The 20,030-nt window shown below is 35.4% G+C and overlaps 1 protein-coding gene across 1 annotated transcript in view; it reads left to right on the forward strand.

Annotated features, from left to right (window-relative positions):
• LOC149807289 (RNA helicase aquarius-like) overlaps positions 1-20,030 on the forward strand; it is a 141,861-nt gene that overhangs the window by 54,600 nt on the left and 67,231 nt on the right. The window contains exons 15-19 of the mRNA XM_089964880.1: positions 6,461-6,553; positions 10,113-10,161; positions 12,544-12,622; positions 14,869-14,968; positions 17,847-18,014. Coding sequence (XP_089821006.1) covers positions 6,461-6,553; positions 10,113-10,161; positions 12,544-12,622; positions 14,869-14,968; positions 17,847-18,014 — 489 coding nt within the window. The remainder of the gene's footprint in view (positions 1-6,460; positions 6,554-10,112; positions 10,162-12,543; positions 12,623-14,868; positions 14,969-17,846; positions 18,015-20,030) is intronic.

Below are 20,030 nucleotides of genomic sequence, written 5' to 3' on the forward strand. Positions count from 1 at the left end.
GCAGTATGAGAGTCTGTTGCTTTTTAAAGCTCAAAGTGTTATATGTGAAAACTTGAAGCAGTAATTGATGTTAAAAGTCCAGAGGGATAAATAAATCATTTTGTACATATGCTCATTGAATTTTTATCATGTTATATGTGGATTACTCTTTTTCTGCTCGGATTACTCTTTTTGTCCACTTGGATTACACTTTTTCCTCACCAGGGGTTGGCGTGTATGCCATCATCGACTGGAGTATGCTTACCCTATTCAAGATGAGGAAGGCGATGTCATTCTGCCTCTCTGTAAGACAGGATGAGTATACCATTAGTCTCGATATGACAGATTTATACTTCCCCATCCCTATCCACCCTGTCTATTGCTAGTTTCTATGTTCCACTTACCACCACACCGTTATCAACTCACCATTCCTCCCTTTGGCATTCATCAACCCCATTGCTTTCACTCACACTAGGGATTCCAGTTCTGGGTGTTGTCATCTACATCGACAGCAGCGTACCTTGGCAGCATCTTAAAGAAACACATGGTAATTTCTATCCTACTCCAAGGCATCGTGATCTCCCTTCTCTGCTAGATCATCTAGGCCTTTTCACTAACTGGGAAAGTCAGACCACTGTACATCCCAGAATTTCGTCCATTTTGGCATGGACTTCTTAACCAACCAGAGTCTTGTGCATCCCCTTGTGTTCACGCTCCCAGAATTGTCGAACTTGTTGGGAGAGTTCTTGCAACTCCTTGGCTATTATTTGACATCCGACTAGATCCCACTTCGCTTTCTTGTTATGTGGACCTTGCCAGCACATTGGCGCCCCATTTTATGTCCTCTTAATCAAGCAGTCCAGATCGCACCTGAAATTCGATCATTTGCACATCATTGGGGCAATTCAGGCTGGTTGACCATTGGAATCCTGCTGAAGAACCCCACTCAGAAATAATGTTAATGTACCATCACCAGTGCACATGGTGGGAATACCCACCTGTTGCTGACCTTCATTAGTGTGACACCTGGAGGAATGGCCTCTACTCAACAGTATCCTAGAAAGGAAGGCTGTCATCAATACCTTTCATTTCTGTAAAGATCGATTCTGGGGTGAAGCGGTCTCTTTTGATCCAACTGTGATTATGACCTGTCGCCTTAAACAGAGAGGTACCAGACCATTTGTCCGGTGTTCTGTTTTGGCATTTTCTACGTGGGTGCAACAATCTTCATATCAACATACAATTCAGACACTTTTTGGCTGCATCACTGGCTTTGCTGAGAATCAATCCAGAAGGGGTCATGTCCCGGAATGGCCCAGCTATCAGTTGGAAGTCACTCGGATTCACACACTTGAAGGGCATACAATGATCAACCACTTGATGACAGGTGGAATCAACAGCTACCCACCTTCATCTCTCCAGTTCCAGACACAGCAGCTTGGGCTGTGAGATGCACTGTCAGCTATCTGTGAGGGGTTGTGGGCCTCTGCCTCCCCTCCTATGGTACTACAATTATGGGCTCATAATGGCAAGATGATTCAGATAGCCCTGTATCACCGATCTATTTTTCCCAATGATAATACACCCAGGAAGATTCCGGCCAACCTGAATAGACCGCCCTCTTCTTCTACATGCTTGACTTTTACCAAGACAGCCTCGCAAGTTAGACAATTCAAACCTTCATTTGTGGAAAGTATCTTGAGAGTAACCATCTATATCACCATCTGTGTGCCTCTATCCCTCAACTGGCTGACTTTCTCTTGCTCTGTTCTGGAGGAGAAACAGTTGGACCCTAATCACAACCAAAGGCTACAGCCCTACAATATTGGACACATTCTGGCATTGTGACAACATGTTTGTTGTGTGGGATAGAGATGTATCAGATCGTTTAGACAATATTGGTCTCTTTGACCAGTATCCCTTATTTGTCTCCGAAGGAATCCAATCAGGCTTTTTTAACATGGCTAGATTCAAACCCCATTTGAACTTTTAGCCTACACATTGCTAAAGTCACTATCATACAGACCATGTTTACTGATAGCTTTAGCTTCAACATGCATGGTAAGAGGGCTGCATCCCCCTTTATGTTCACAGGAATACCGGAATTCTCTTCAGTTCAGATTGGAGGGTTCAGTGGTTCTTATGATACCATTGGGATTCATAGCCTAGAACAGATTACCGCCTGTTGGTAGTCAACCAGTGTCCCTGTTCACTTTCTTACATAGCCATGTCGAGAACAGCAGCCATACAAGATTCTGTTCGAGCTCTCAGGTATCTATGACCATGGACACAATCCAGCATCATGGCAGATGTGACATTGGGCACAATAAAGATCTCTCAGATCTGTTAGCTAATTTTGATTTCCATTGACAAAAATCCATAACGTTATTTCCAAAATGGAATTTGTCTTCGGTTCTAACTTGAATCAACTCAAACAAGTTTCAACCTCTTGCTCATGCTTCACTAAAGTTACCATCATACAGGATGCCTGATAGCTTTAGCTTTCACATGCAGGATCAGTGAGCTACATGCCCTTTCAGTTGACCTAAACTATCTGTTCAGTTTGGATTGTTTGGTCATCCTCCTTACACAACCAGGCCCAGTTGCCAAAAATCAATTGCCAACTGTGGGTAACTACTTGAGATGCACAGAGACAAGTTGTAGTATGAGCAGTTATCTTTTCATGTGAGACAGAACACAGTATACCATGCTTCATGCCCTTTATTCTTGGCTGAAGGGTGTCATATGCTCAGTGTACTCTGATGTCTCACCAGATCAGAGTAGCCTTACATCTGCACCTGCAAGCACTACTTGAGACACACAGAGACAAGTCTTGGCATGTGCAAAGGTCACTTCCTCCCAGTCAAGGCCAGAAAAGAAGGCATCACCCCTCAAGCCCTTGCTTCATAGCTGAAGTGGGTTATATGCTCAGCGTACTCTGAGATCTCTCAAGATCAGAGTCACCTCATGAGTATTACAGCTCACGAGATCAGAGCTATTTCTGTGAACCTCGCTTTTGAATGCAATAATTCAATCCAAGACATTATGGACTCTGTTGGCTGTCATGCAGAGTCAACCTTCTAGAATTTTTACCTCAGAGATTTAGTGTCACAGAAAGAAACATTGGATCTGGTATGACCAGTGGCAGCAGCACAGATGGCCACCAGACCCAGCTTTGCCAGTGAAAATTTTGGTAGGTGAGAAGATCTCAACTTCGTCTTCTCAGCCATTATATATATATATATATATATATATATATATATATATATATATATATATATATATATATATATATATATATATATTTTTGGAAATAATGTTATGGATTTTTGTCAATTTAAATCAAAATATATATCCTGTATATCGTAGATCAAGGAAGCTCAAGCTGTGTTGCTTGGATCATTAGGAGAACGGGTTATATTTCATTTAAGGAATCCAGCCACTCATCTCCAGAAGAATACCGGAGGTAGAGGCTGGATGCTCAGAATCCTCACCTCCTGTTACTTATTATAATGTAATGTGATTGGGGAAGGTATTCGAAGGAGAAAGCAAATTTTTAAAGTAAATTATGTTTCTCCGAGAGTATTTACCCAATCACATTACATAAAAACCCTCCAAACCACCCTGCCATGTGAGCATCTGTGTTAATGTCTTGCTCAGTGAAAAACTCGTGACAACTGGTGGTATCAAGGGGAGGTAATAGCAAGAGTTACTGCCCTTTCTCTGAAAATAGCATAAGATGATTTTTGTTTTTAGTAGGGCTGGATTCGCAAGGTAGTAGGATAATATTCCTAATGTAATGTGATTGGATAAGTATTCTCGGAGAAAGATAATTTACTTTAAAAATTTGCTTTCTGTTGGCAAACTATTGTTTCAAGATTTAAAAATGGCTTTTACTGGGGAGCTATAGGTTTGAGATTTAAACATGGATTCTATTGGGAAGCAATAGGTTTAAGATTTTTATGTGTCAGGTTTCCTTATAAAGCACACCTGCTGATAGTCTAAGCTTTATTTTATTCACGTCAGCATTAACATTTGCTGAATTTTCCAAAGTTACAAATATTCTTGAGTCTTTAAGTTCGAGGAAACTTAAGTACTTAGTGAAAACCACTGTGGATGAGTTGTCATCCAAGTATACACTGGGAATGGATTAACTTCTGCACCAGAGCTGTGCATTGCTATTGCAATGGAGATACAAAGGTCTTCATATGATGCATATCACAATACATACCTTGTGCTAATTTAATACATATTATGACACATACCTGACCAAATTTGATACCTATCATGACATACCTTTTGCCTGTTTGATACATAAGTATATGCCATGACATACCTTTTGCCAGTTTGTTACATATCATGATACATACCTTGACCTAAAGTGATACATATCGCAACACATACCATGATCTGATTTCATGCATATCATTACTGTACCTTGTGCTGAGTTCTTTATGATCAACTCAAGATGAATATATCTTTTTTATCATGATTTATTAGTCTAAATACTCCCAACCATCTGAATAAATGTTACAAATTTTACATTTGTTTCTCACAGTAAAGTGGCTAATTTTAGTGTGGTCCCTAGGATAACCAGGATGTTCATGGATCCCATTATCAAGTGGCTAAGTATAAAGTGATCCGTCATTAAACACAAGCATGTTCATGGATCCCATTATAAATTGGCCAATTTTAGTGTGGTAACTCATATGACCAGTATGACATTGGATCCCATTATAAAGTGGCTCAGTAAGGAGTGGACCCTCATGTAACCAGTATGTTCAGAGTGTTCCTCTTATATAAGCAGTATGTTCATGGACCCCATTATAAAGTGGCTCAGTATAGAGTGTTCCTCTTATATAAGCAGTATGTTCATGGACCCCATTATAAAGTGGCTCAGTATAGAGTGTTCCTCTTATATAAGCAGTATGTTCATGGACCCCATTATAAAGTGGCTCAGTATAGAGTGTTCCTCTTATATAAGCAGTATGTTCATGGACCCCATTATAAAGTGGCTTAGTATAGAGTGTTCCTCTTATATAAGCAGTATCTTCATGGACCCCATTATAAAGTGGCTAAGTATAGAGTGTTCCTTTTATATAAGCAGTATGTTCATGGACCCCAATATAAAGTGGCTCAGTATAGAGTGTTCTTCTTATATAAGCAGTATGTTCATGGATCCCATTATAAAGTGGCTAAGTATAGACTGGTCCCTCATGTAACACAAGTATTTTTCATGGATAGAAATGCGTGCACATTTGATATTAGAATTATCTCAGTTTGAGACAACCTCTTTATAACACTCTCATGTACATTTTTATGACTCACCTTTACTGCATTATAGTGAGGAATCTGTATATACCACAAATATTTGCTTATAGATGGTGTCCAACTGCAAACTGCACAGACCCATATCTGCTGTTGTATAATATGTTGGCAGGTCTGGGTCAGTGCAGTTTGTTAGGAGGAATCAGTAGAACATAAAATGTAAAATTAAATTCCTTTCAGACTTTGTCATATAAAATATTATGCAAGAGGCATAATAAAAATTATATTGAGAATCATACTGGAAATATTCAAGCAGCATTAAAGTTTAATAAATTTATTGCAGTTCAGTATACTCATGACAGATATGTCTTCCATACAGATAACCCCCGACTTATGCGATAGTTGTATTCTCTAGAGCAGTGGCATAATTCAGTATAAAATAACTATAAAATAATATACAATTTTTGCTTTGTTTTAGACAGATAATTTCAATGTTTTTTACTCTTCACAAAAAAATTAAAGTAAAAAAATTAATATGAAATTGCATTAACATGAAATTAGCATAAGTCAAAATCGTGTAAGTCAGTGTATACATGCATGCCACTTACCATATGTACTTATGTATAAGTCGATTCCATCTGCAAACTGCACAAACCCAGATCTGAGTTTATGTAGTTTGTTAATAGTAATAAGTTGAACAAACAGCATAGACCCTGATCTGTCAGTGCATTATGCTGCTGCACATATGGGTTTGTGTTGTTTTTGTAGTTGGATTTGACCTATAAGCTAGTATATATGGTTTCTAATTACTTCCCAGGCCCTGGTACTTAATAATATTGATAAAGTATGATACAAAAATGTGTTTAATATTAATTATCAATATATACATGCATATGTGTATTAAGCAAAGAGAATTATGTAAGTATTAAAAATTGTGTATACACTATACTTAATCAAATTATTATAAACTTAGTGCAATTTTGGATTCTTATGACAAACGTTCAGCTCATAACAAAGTTTTGTATAGATGTTTTATTCTGTACCTCGGTGCCATGATGATTTCATTTTTTAATAGATATTTTGATTTGCTAAAGTCTGTAAAGTTCAAAATAAAAAATAAAAGATATGATACTGTTGTGCATAAGATCAAAACATTTTCATCAACAGGATATTTATTTTTAATGGATATCCAAAAGGTCAATTTATTTTGCAGGATGCCTAGCATTATCGAAGCTGAACCTGCAGTTTTTGACTCTTCATGATTATCTGCTGAAAAACTTTAACTTGTTCAGGCTGGAGTCGACATGTAAGTACCATTGATTAAGTAAAATATTTTTGTGAGTTGCAGGGTAAAGACAAGATTTCACCAAGTTTTGTTCCATTCCTCTTACAGGGTGTAAAAACCATGAATTGTTTAACTTAGTCTTGCCATCATGGTAGACAGTTGTAATCATCAAAATTTTGTTGTGATCAGACTTACCATATATACTCATGTAAGTCAGGTCCAACTGCAGACAACATAGAACCTGATTTACAAGTGAAATATGTGACAGCAGATCTGGGTGTATGTTTTGTGTTCCTCTGATTCATCCTTACAGACTGCATAGAGCAAGATCTGCATGTACATTAAGCAATGGTAGATCTGGTTGTGTACAGTTTGCAGTTGGATCTGACTTCTCAACAAGATGGTGAATGTCATGTCTGTTCAGAAACTACTGCTAAGTACTGCTACATGTATGACCTGAAGAATTAAGTATTGCTACATATATAACCTAAAGGATTAAGTATTGCTACATGTATATCCTGAAGGATAAAGTATTGCTACATGTATAACCTGAAGGATTAAGTATTGCTACATGTATAACCTGAAGGATTAAGTATTGGTACATGTGTAACCTGAAGGATTAAGTATTGCTACATGTATAACCTGAAGGATTAAGTATTGCTACATGTATAACCTGAAGGATTAAGTATTGGTACATGTGTAACCTGAAGGATTAAGTATTGCTACATGTATAACCTGAAGGATTAAGTATTGGTACATGTATAACCTGAGGGATTAAGTATTGCTGCATGTATAACCTGAAGAATTAAGTATTGCTACATATATAACATAAAGGATTAAGTATTGCTACATGTATATCCTGAAGGATAAAGTATTGCTACATGTATAACCTGAAGGATTAAGTATTGCTACATGTATAACCTGAAGGATGAAGTATTGCTACATGTATAACCTGAAGGATTAAGTATTGCTACATGTATAACCTGAAGAATTAAGTATTGCTACATGTATGACCTGAAGAATTAAGTATTGCTACATGTATGACCTGAAGAATTAAGTATTGCTACATATATAACATAAAGGATTAAGTATTGCTACATGTATATCCTGAAGGATAAAGTATTGCTACATGTATAACCTGAAGGATTAAGTATTGCTACATGTATAACCTGAAGGATGAAGTATTGCTACATGTATAACCTGAAGGATTAAGTATTGCTACATGTATAACCTGAAGGATTAATTATTGGTACATGTATAACCTGAAGGATTAAGTATCGCTACATATATAACCTAAAGGATGAAGTATTGCTACATGTATATCCTGAAGGATTAAGTATTGCTACGTGTATAACCTGAAGGATAAAGTATTGCAACATATATAACCTGAAGGATTAAGTAGTGCTACATGTATAACCTGAAGGATTAAGTATTGCTACATGTATGACCTGAAGGATAAAGCATTGCTACATATATAACCTAAAGGATGAAGTATTGCTACATGTATTTCCTGAAGGATTAAGTATTGCTACATGTATGACCTGAAGGATTAAGTATTGCTACATGTATAACCTGAAGGATTAAGTATTGCTACATGTATAACCTGAAGGATGAACTATTGCTACATGTATAACCTGAAGGATTAAGTATGGCTACAGGTATAACCTGAAGGATTAAGTATTGCTACATGTATAACCTCAAGGATTAAGTATTGCTACATATATAATCTAAAGGATGAAGTATTGCTACATGTATATCCTAAAGGATGAAGTATTGCTACATGTATATCCTAAAGGATGAAGTATTGCTACATGTATATCCTGAAGGATGAAGTATTGCTACATGTATATCCTAAAGGATGAAGTATTGCTACATGTATAACCTGAAGGATGAACTATTGCTACATGTATAACCTCAAGGATTAAGTATGGCTACAGGTATAACCTGAAGGATTAAGTATTGCTACATGTATAACCTCAAGGATTAAGTATGGCTACATGTATAACCTGAAGGATGAAGTATTGCTACATATAAAACCTAAAGGATGAAGTGTTGCTACATGTATAACCTAAAGGATGAAGTATTGCTACATGTATATCCTGAAGGATTAATTATTGGTACATGTATAACCTAAAGGATGAAGTATTGCTACATGTATAACCTCAAGGATTAAGTATTGCTACATGTATAACCTCAAGGATTAAGTATTGCTACATGTATATCCTGAAGGATTAAGTATTGCTACATGTATATTCTAAAGGATGAAGTATTGCTACATGTATATCCTAAAGGATGAAGTATTGCTACATGTATATCCTGAAGGATGAAGTATTGCTACATGTATATCCTAAAGGATGAAGTATTGCTACATGTATAACCTGAAGGATGAACTATTGCTACATGTATAACCTCAAGGATTAAGTATTGCTACATGTATAACCTCAAGGATTAAGTATGGCTACATGTATAACCTGAAGGATGAAGTATTGCTACATATAAAACCTAAAGGATGAAGTGTTGCTACATGTATAACCTAAAGGATGAAGTATTGCTACATGTATATCCTGAAGGATTAATTATTGGTACATGTATAACCTAAAGGATGAAGTATTGCTACATGTATAACCTAAAGGATAAAGTATTGCTACATGTATAACCTCAAGGATTAAGTATTGCTACATGTATATCCTGAAGGATTAAGTATTGCTACATGTATAACCTAAAGGATGAAGTATTGCTGCATGTATAATCTAAAGGATGAAGTATTGCTACATGTATAATCTAAAGGATGAAGTATTGCTACATGTATAACCTGAAGGATTAAGTATTGCTACATGTATATCCTGAAGGATGAAGTATTGCTACATGTATATCCTAAAGGATGAAGTATTGCTACATGTATAACCTCAAGGATGAAGTATTGCTACATGTATAACCTCAAGGATAAAGTATTGCTACATGTATATCCTGAAGGATTAAGTATTGCTACATGTATAACCTAAAGGATAAAGTATTGCTACATGTATAACCTCAAGGATTAAGTATTGCTACATGTATATCCTGAAGGATTAAGTATTGCTACATGTATAACCTAAAGGATGAAGTATTGCTACATGTATAATCTAAAGGATGAAGTATTGCTACATGTATAACCTAAAGGATGAAGTATTGCTACATATATAACCTGAAGGATGAAGTATTGCTACATATAAAACCTAAAGGATGAAGTGTTGCTACATGTATAACCTGAAGGATTAAGTATTGCTACATGTATAACCTGAAGGATGAAGTATTGCTACAGGTATAACCTGAAGGATTAAGTATTGCTACATGTATAACCTGAAGGATTAAGTATTGCTACATGTATAACCTGAAGGATTAAGTATTGCTACATGTATAATCTAAAGGATGAAGTGTTGCTACATGTATAATCTAAAGGATGAAGTATTGCTACATGTATAACCTGAAGGATTAAGTATTGCTAAATTCCTTTGCACTTTAGTGAAAGGGGGAAAAAATGTTGAGCAAGAAGTTCTGTAAGAACTGCCCATTAGTGATCAAGCTATGTTCATCATTTCAGATGAAATACGACAAGATATAGAGGATGCTGTATCTCACTTAAAACCAGGGTAAGTGTCCACAGAGTATATATATATATATATATATATATATATATATATATATATATATATATATATATATATATATATATAATATAATATAAAATTTAAAATTGGTACTTCATGCAACACTGTAAACTTCTGACTAAGTATGGCATCAGTTGCCAAAACTGTACACAAATGCAAGAAACAAGCTAAATTTTGTTAGACTTAATCATCTAATGATTATTAATTTAGAAGAGGGTACACCAGAATTCTTTGATTATGGGGAAGCAATTCGTTTCTAGAGAGGGTGAAAAGAGACTTTTTACATTAAAAAGAAAACATTAAATGGTAAGTGATGAAAAATAGTAACAGTTTGATTAGTAAGCCCAGGGATGAAAATTAGCTTCAGTCTGGTATCCCAACGCTTATAAATTTCCAGTCAGACTAGTAGTTTTCATAATTTTAATGCTCCAATGGCTCATAAGATTATGTTGTCGTCAGTCAGCATCTATTTACATTATAATATGTAATTTTCAAAAACAATCTGAATGATTGGATGAATACAATTTCCCTCAGAGCTAATCACATGAATCCCCAAGAATCAGTTCATCCCTAGAGGGTTAAAACCAATGAGACTTTGACAAATTTTATTTCACAATGAGGATGTATAAATCTTTACCAGTTTTGTTACATTTGTAGAGCCTGTCAATCGCTGTTAGTCCAGCCCTTTTCTACCCCAATTTAGATATTTTGATGTTTATGTTGCGCTGTGAGAGCAGAACACATTGCATATTGAATTCACGAAAAAATATGTATTCTTGGCATAGGATATCTGCTTACTATCTTGCATAGGAAACTTAAACAACCTTACAGTTACCTGCATGAAATTGATAGGAAGATGATTTATCTTCTTAAAAATTGCAAGTATAACATTGGTTATTCTTTTACTCAAGTTCTCCATCATCTGCAGCTACCAGATTTTGTGGCTGACTTGTTCTGTGGAAAGTGAAGAAGCCAAAGCCTTCTTCTTGTTGTTGTTTTATGGTTTAACACCATTTTTCAGCACATGATAGGCTATACATGGCGGCCAGTATTTATGGTGGAGGAAGAACCCAAGGAAACCCTGGAAAGAACCACCAACCTATGAGAAGCTACTGGTTACTTAGATGTTACATAAGAAAGAAGTCTGTTGATTTTAGGATCAAAAGACCAAAAGTCAAGGTCACATGTGACTAAAGGAACAAAAATGAATTTTGCAGAATAACTTTATTACTATACCATATAACTTAAATAATATGTGTGAAGGGCTTACACTTAAAGTATGGAAGAAGGCTATTGATCTTGGGGTTAAAAGATCCAAGGTCAAGGTCATTGTGACTCAAAGAAAAGTGGATTTTACAGAATAATTTTCTTCTAGAGTAAGTTCATTAACCAAACTTTGTGGATGACTTGCACTTTAGATGATAAAAAAAACTCCATAAATTTTGGGGTTTTAAGGGTCAAATGTTACGGTCATGATAAGTCTGATAAGAAAATAATGGTTTCTGCTCAATAAGACTAGCTCAGTATCTCATACCTTAAGTAAAAGTTCAGGATATCGTGACTCATTGGTCAATAATAGTCTCCTTAGTTATTCATGCCCTGCTAAAGCTCACGTAGAGGACTATTAATCATGGGTTGTGTGTATAATGTACCAGTCACAGTACTCATGTTGTCAGTGATTTGTTTCCATTTTAGTGGAGTTTGCTTTTCTCATGGCCATAATCCACTTTTCCTCTATATTGTCCATTTTCCCTATCATCTCCAATCCAGTTTTTAAATAACTGTCTGTCCAACAACATTTGGCATTAACATAACCATATAATTAAAGAGCATTCTGATTGGTCATAGGGAAACTGTTGGAAAGAAAGAAGCATGCTTGCCAACTATGGCAAATAGAATTATTGATAGTGACACGGACAGAAGTTTGAATAATATTTTGAAAAATGTGTGGAAATGGGAATGGCATGAACACAAAGTCAGTGGAAACATAGTTGGGCAATTTGTAAGAAATCTGAACACCAGAGGACTTGCATTTCTTGCTCTGTGCCAGAAATATTTGAACTGCTATTGCCAAGTGTAGTGTTAAATATTAAAAGAAAAGGAGTTGGACTAGTATGATTTAGAATTTAGAACATTCCAAACTGACTTCCTTCTAGAATTTATGGGGGGAACAATGCTTTCATCTGGAGGATAATATTCATTGCCATGAAAATTGGATCTCAGTGAACTACTTTTTATTTGCCTTAGTGACTGTGTTATATACTTGAATCAGTCTGCAGCAGAGCAAATGACACCATACTCATCAGCTGATCTCTTTGTATGAATGAACGATATAACTTGATTAATTCATTTGGTTGGTTTCAGGAGAGCTGAGGATGGCAGCTGTTACTTTGGTGGATGGGCCAGGATGGCACATTCTATAGTTAGCTTGAATGTGGTCGAAGTAAGTAGGTTTTTCTTTTATAGTTTTGGAAAGGTAGTAGAAAGAAAAACACCCACAATGTATGCATGTGTTTACATTGTATTTATGCCATTTGTTGTTGTTAATTTCAGGTTAGAAAGGTATGTATTGAGAAGCCTTTTGTTTGGATACTTATTTTCATAAGCCACACTCTCGTTGTCACATACAGAAGATTGACTTTTAGTTTTTTGTATCCACCCATGTTACTCATGCAGCCATTTAACTTTATATATTCATAAATATTATTTTTGTGTATTACAGTATTTTCTGTTTATGTTTGGACTCCATGAATTTTGAGACATCCTAAATTATTTTTGATAATTTTTTTAATACACTAAGTTTTGGGACATTTAAGTGTAGAAATTTTTCTGTGACAAAGGTTGTAGGACCATGAGGTTTGTCCTTGGGTGTGTTTTGTTTACTGCTGTTTTTACTGCATGTTTTTGGGCACGAAAAATGGCTATTTCTGTTAGTGTCCCAAACCATAGGGACTAAAAAATCCTATGAATTCTATCTGAAAGCTTAGGGTCATGCTACTAGTGTCATTATTAGGTAGGTGTGTGTCTGTGATCTAGACTATAATCTACTGAAAATTGTTGTTGACTTATTTCAATAACAAGTAATTTAATTAATGTTGAGACAGAAAATCAATTCCATAAACATAATGGCAACTGTCAAGAGCTGAGCGTTGATCTGTTGAACACAACACCTCATAATAAGAAATGGGCATTTAACATATATGCTTACTTATAAGTTGAGTCCAGCTGCAAACAACATAGACCCTGATCTGCCAATGCATATTGTGCCAAAAGATCAGGGTTGATTTTGTTTGTTCTACGGATTGCTCCTAATGAACTTGGAACCAGATCTGCTGGTGCATTATGTGATGATAGATCTGGGTCTTTGCAGTTGAGATTGACCTATAAATGAGTACGAGTATCTATGTAATGCTTGGTCACTTTACCTCCACAGCTGCAATTTTGCATTCAGATTATTACTTTACAAAAAATGAAAGGCTCACAATTCATAAATGGTGTGTATAATTCCAGTATAAAATCTAATTCCAGTGTTATCATGTATGTGTTCTGCCGTTATAGCTCTATCCCACAATTTCAGCCAATAGTTAAGGGCTTGGAAGATTCAGGATGAAAAGTGGACCATGGCAGTCATATCATGCAATAGCATATGCAGTGACATTTATTGAAAAAGGCCTACTGGATTTATGTAACATGTCACTAGATTACCAGCAGCATTATTTGTTTAGGTTTTAATGATTTCTTTTCACACAAGCTCATTATCCTTGTCGTTTAATTTAAAATTGGTCTATTTTTGCATGTATATCCATTGGCACTCATTTATAATCCTGTGAAAAGTTAATTAGGATTATAGAAGGCATAAAATCTTCACGTTGGCAGCCAGTGCACATTGACCTAGAGTGCAGTAGGGTTAAATTTATTGTATGCTGTGCTGCTGTGGAAGAAGCTCTTTTAAGGCCTAACTGGAGTGTCCTTTGCTGAAGGTACTCCTGACAGTCATCACAGAAAACAACCAGCAAAAACTATATCTCTTGAAAATGGCAGTAGCAGGCAGAATTTGACAAGGGGGATAAGCATGATGAAACGAACAAAATTTACATTCCTATATCAACTCTACATGGACAGACTCCATGAATTTTACTGCATAAAAATGTGAAATTGAGTACAATCTAGGTACTGGTAGTACTCTAGACAAGGCAGTGTGCATTTTGGGGTCAAAAGGTCAACGTTCTGTTCTGTAGCAAGTTCCTTGAGCAAATTTTGTGGATGGCTTGTACTTTGGTTAAAAAGAAACCTATATATTCTGGGGTTTAAAGGGTGGATGGTTAAAAAGAAACCTACATATCCTGGGATCTATAGGGTGGATGGTTAAAAAGAAACCTATATATCCTGGGGTCTAAAGGGTGGATGGTTAAAAAGAAACCTATATATCCTGGGTCTAAATAATCACCAGCATGAAACATGCCTTTCAAGCCTTACTAGTACCTACACAGACGTCTGTTAAATATAGGTGGGGATATAATAGGCCATCCATGACACTTTTGTTGTATATAGAAAAAATGCAGTGTATAAACTTCGTTCTTGAATGAGCTTGAAAGAGTGGACATACTGGACATGGGGGTTGGGGGTGTACAGATATGTTCGTATCTTTATGCTTTAATGTTATTGTTTATTTTATGCATTTTCTACTAGGTTGCCAAACCCCGTGTTGGAGAATCCCACCCAGCTCAAGTAAGAGCAGACATCACTGTGACATTGAGTGTTCTGCCTTCTATAAAAGCAGAGTGGGAATGTAAGCATTATATACTTAATTTAGTGGCAATACACATACTAAGTATATTGAAATGCACTTTTTAAAATGTTATCTAAGTAAAATTTTCTAAGACATTTGGACGCAAATACGCAAGACTGAACCATCATCAATCTAAAGAATTATTATCCAGGCCATCCACTTTTGAGGATGCCATATTTTAAAAGTTTTAAATATTTTTCAAAAGTACGTAAAAAGTTTCAGACACCAAGTATGTTTCCTTAGTGGATAGAAACAAACTAAGGTTGGTATGTTAACAAAAGAATGTTTATCTATAGTCAATATATGACTAAGGAATGTTTTATTTATAGTCAATATATGACTAAGGAATGTTTTATCTATAGTCAATATATGACTAAGGAATGTTTTATCTATAGTCAATATATGACTAAGGAATGTTTTATCTATAGTCAATATATGACTAAGGAATGTTTTATCTATAGTCAATATATGACTAAGAATGTTTTATCTATAGTCAGTATATAACTGTGGAATGTTTCATCTATAGTCAATATATAACTAAGGAATGTTTTATCTATAGTCAGTATATGATCATCAGACTTTGAAACTGCTTTGATTATTCTAATGAGTTCCTCTAAGGTCTTTTAAATCTTTCTCCTGACATAGAAAGTCTGAGACCAACAAATCTGAATATTTTTATATGGCCAACGGATCACCATATTCTCACCATACTTTACAATTTTCTATCTATAAGCTTATACACGAAGGGGGCCAGAGTTATTTTTCTTTTAATATCTCCTTCATCAAGATCCAACTGTTTTCTTTCCTATGTAGAGGCCATACAATTTTAAAGACAGATGCCCATTAGTTCTGTTTATCATCACCAGTGTTCTGATTTAATAAGTGCATGCGTGAACAGGATATGTCTCTTACCAAAAAAAAACTCAGTTGGAAACACACATCTAACATAATTGGAGCTTTATTCTCTCTGATCTCCAATGGCAATATATCCACATTAACAAAAAGAAAAAACAGAACTGCAAGTAGTATTACACCCAAACTTTTTATCATATAAGTGTTAGTTGCAAGTTAGGATATAATGCAACCTAGTTTACCAAGCATTAACTGCTCCTGCTGCATTCAAGATATACATTTTCCAGGCAGAATGTTTGAGTAAAATGATAATTTTCATTGCTTACAAATAATCTGGACTGAAGTAAAGTATTATTTGTTATACTGTCGGTAAATGAATTTATGTAATTCATAAATTAAGATATTCTTTGAGCCTTCATAGCATTTCTACATCTTGTCTTCATTGTTTTGCTGATGTTTGTATTGAAAATGTCCAGTGAGACCAATCTAACAATTCATTATTTGTTTTTCAAACTTTTTTATATATGTTCAATTCATTGTTCAGGCAGTGTCAAAAGACAGCATCTAAACTTTGCATACTGTTTTTCTAACAGATTTGTGGAATACTCCAAATTTGTAACTTACAAGAGCATGCCATATTTGTCATTACACATATTCTTGTAAATATAAATATTTTCTTAATATTCATGATAGTGTTCAGACATTTCAGGTTACTCTTGTGTGTAGATTTTCCAGTAAAGGTTTCTCTCTGCAATCTCTGGGGCCTCCATGGGTACATGGCATAATTCACTGGTTCCCAACCTTTTATGGCTATGGCCCTAAACAATAGACTTTTTTGAGTCTCACAACCCTGTTTCCACGTTTTTTTACGTTTTGCTACCCTAAAAAAAAATTCTGGCAACCCTCTGTGACCACCCAGAATGTCCTTGTGACCCTAATTTGGGTCGTGACCTGGGGGTTATTAAGCACTGGCATAATTGCAGGATAAAAATACATTGAATGCTTTCTCTTCTTGTTGATTATGCTTTTAATTTTAATTTGTTTACAGTTCTTTTCTACCCAAGATGTACAATGCATGAAACATATTGTTAACAGTTGGCCAAATAGTCATTGGGGTGGGGGTGGGGCAGATATCAAGGGGGTCAATTGGATAAGAATTAGGACATCACCAGGACCTATCTTTATGCATGTCAAATCAAAGGTCTTTGAGAGTATTACACATGAAATGGATTCAATCCCCTTTCTGACTTGTGGGCACCAAGAGTAGAGGTCAAAAGGGTAACAAATGTCACTAAATTATGTATTCATGGGCATTAATCAGAGGTGAGAGGGTTAAAAGGAATAAAGCATGAGGATATTACCAAAGCATGTTGGTGACAAATTGATGGTCTTTGAGAATATTTATCATGGACTGGATTTTAAGCATTTAATTAGCCCTTGATCACCAGGACACGGGTCAGAGGTGAAAAAAACAGGATGTCATGAACCCAATTTGTTATGTTCCTTTTCAGCCCAGTATACAACTTTTAAACTTGGTATGTGATATGTGACATCCACATGGGGTTTAGATTTGCAGTATGGTTTCAGACTTCCAGTGTGTCCCTTAGATCCATGACAACTTCAGGAGTGTTGGGGGAAGGGAGGGGGTAAAGGAGTCATTAAAGAAGGACATCACTAAACCATTTCAGTGTTGGTGTCATAACAAAGAATTCTGAGATTACTTTGCCATGAATTGCATTGTGTTATGATTCTAATACAGATCATTAGGTAGTGCTTCAGATAGATTGTTCAATTAACATACCTATAATCAGAAGGAAGTTAAACCTGAAAAAGAAATGAAACCTGACTCCTACTCTGAAACAATTAGGCTATGTAAAATTGCTCTTAATTTTAAAAAAATGGACAGTGAATATCTTAAAATGGTGTGCCATCATAGTTCATCTTGTAATATTTATGAGTCATTATTGAATATTTCAGTTTGTGGCTTGTGTATAAAAATGTACCCATTGTCTGTATGCATTGACAGCTATGAGAAAGCATGATGTGGCATTTCTGATCACACTGCAGCCAACTTGTCCGATTGGAACCAAGTACAACTACAAACAGCCCTTCATCCCCCAGGTGGGGCTTAAGTATGTCCGTGGCTGTGAGATTGAAGGGATGCTGGATGAAGAGGGCAAGGTCATTGAAGAGGGTAGGTGGCATAGGTTGATCTATTTCTATTACAGGGTTAAAGTCCATGTCTTTGAGCAAATAACTCCATTATCTTCAGAAATGTGTTTTGTCTTTATTTACTTTATGTAAAATATCATTTTCTCTGGTTATTCTTAAGTCCATTTTAGTGGAGAATCAAGACTGATATAATCCATCATATGCGTGGTGTGGAATAGGAAATCTCACCTCAGGATTAAAAGGTGTGGGCAGGAAAGAGTATATGCTGAGTTCCTGATTACAGATTCTATTCTTGATTTCCCAATCCCACAATAATGCATAGTTCATATATATTCTTAATAGTTTTACATCACAAGAAAGAGCATTAAACATTTAGTTTACATCCCACTTTTTTTTTAAAACAAGGACTAATATTTATTGGTCTGCAAAATTGGTCCTTTTAATCCTAAAACTAAAAGAAATGTTGCAGTCATTTAGGATATCATAAGCATGATGATGTCATGTATAGTCCCATTGAGTGCATTTTTGGGGTCGGTATATCCCATGTGCCTTTATCACATGGGCAGACTGTATCATAAAAAGGAATGAGAAAGAGACAATCACTTTTCATCTGGCTGTTGAGGTGTTGGTTAAAGTTGTTTTTTTGTTTATATTTTCTTATGCCTTGATGAATTTTATTTTTATGTTGATTTCTTATCATAAAGCAAAAATAAACCAAACCACTTTTTTGACACACATGCTTACTTTTTTATCACTTGGTTAAAGTCACAGATGTTGAAGATGTGTCTGGAGGGTATGGTCAAAGTTTCATATATGCTTACATTTCCATAAACCCTTGATACATAATTTTCTACTTTGGACATGTCATCATAAAACTAAGTTAATTCTTTCTGTGCCACACTCCTTTGACATTGGGATTTAGGTCACAAGCTTTACAGCAATCTTTTAAGCAAGGGCCATGTAGGCCTTAATTTTATTGTTAAATGTTCTATCATTAATTAGTTTTACCAATTTATTTACAAATATGGAAACATTTGCTTTTGCTTTTGCTTAAGGATACCAAATTATTCTTCCTTTTGACCATTGGTGATGATATCACCAATTACATTTTCAGCCTGAGGAAATAATGCTTGAAAAGTCACTGGATTCTAGACCAATAAGAAATGTTGATAGAAATTAAATATAAAATGTGTGAGTTGTGACTTTACTTGTGAAAATTGTCATTTTGGAAATGGGTGGAGTTGTTAGCTGAATAGAGAAAAGTTGACATTTATCATTTGTATGCTTTTTGAAGTACTCTTGAATCATCAGTTTGAAACCTGTTTCATATTTAGGATGATATTGTAGATGGGTGGCTAATTTGTTGGATTGGACTTGAGCAAATTTGCTGAAAGTTTCCTTTAGGTTAAGAAAAACTTAAACAGGCTGTGTTATTTTCCCTTAATCACCTTAATTGGCTCTTGCACAAAAAGTATGTTATGTTAAAAAATTACTTCATGCCTTTGTTGCCAAATATAAGATGTAGCCAAAAGATTGTAAACAACAATCTCACCATCATTAAGCATGAAATTTTGGTGGCCACCATTGAAAGATGTATGCATCTTTATTGGATTTGTAGGTTCACCATTCATGAATATTGTTATACAGTGGAACCCCGCTATAACGCGCCCCGCCATAACGCGAATTCCGATATAACGCGGTCGTAGCATGGCTCCCGAAATTTCGTATATTCATTCACACATGGAGAAAAAAATTTGGAGAAAAGCAAAAAAAAAAAACAAAACAAGAAATTAACTTCATTTTGGGCATGAGATTAGTTGTGACTTTTAAAATAATATGATCGTGGCATGGTTCCTGAAATTTGAAATTCATTTACGTGTATTTTTATCGGACCGTGAAAATATTTGTTTAACGTACGATAAATAGTGTGTAAATCGTTTATTATAATTTGGTGGAAGAATTCGCGTATGACTTTTAATAATAAACGATCGGAACTTAACAATTTATCCTGGTTCTTTAAGTGACTTTGGAGAAGTGA

This window comes from Sinohyriopsis cumingii, chromosome 1, assembly GCF_028554795.1.
Source record: "Sinohyriopsis cumingii isolate HCF-2022 chromosome 1, ASM2855479v2, whole genome shotgun sequence".
NCBI lineage: Eukaryota > Metazoa > Mollusca > Bivalvia > Unionida > Unionidae > Sinohyriopsis > Sinohyriopsis cumingii.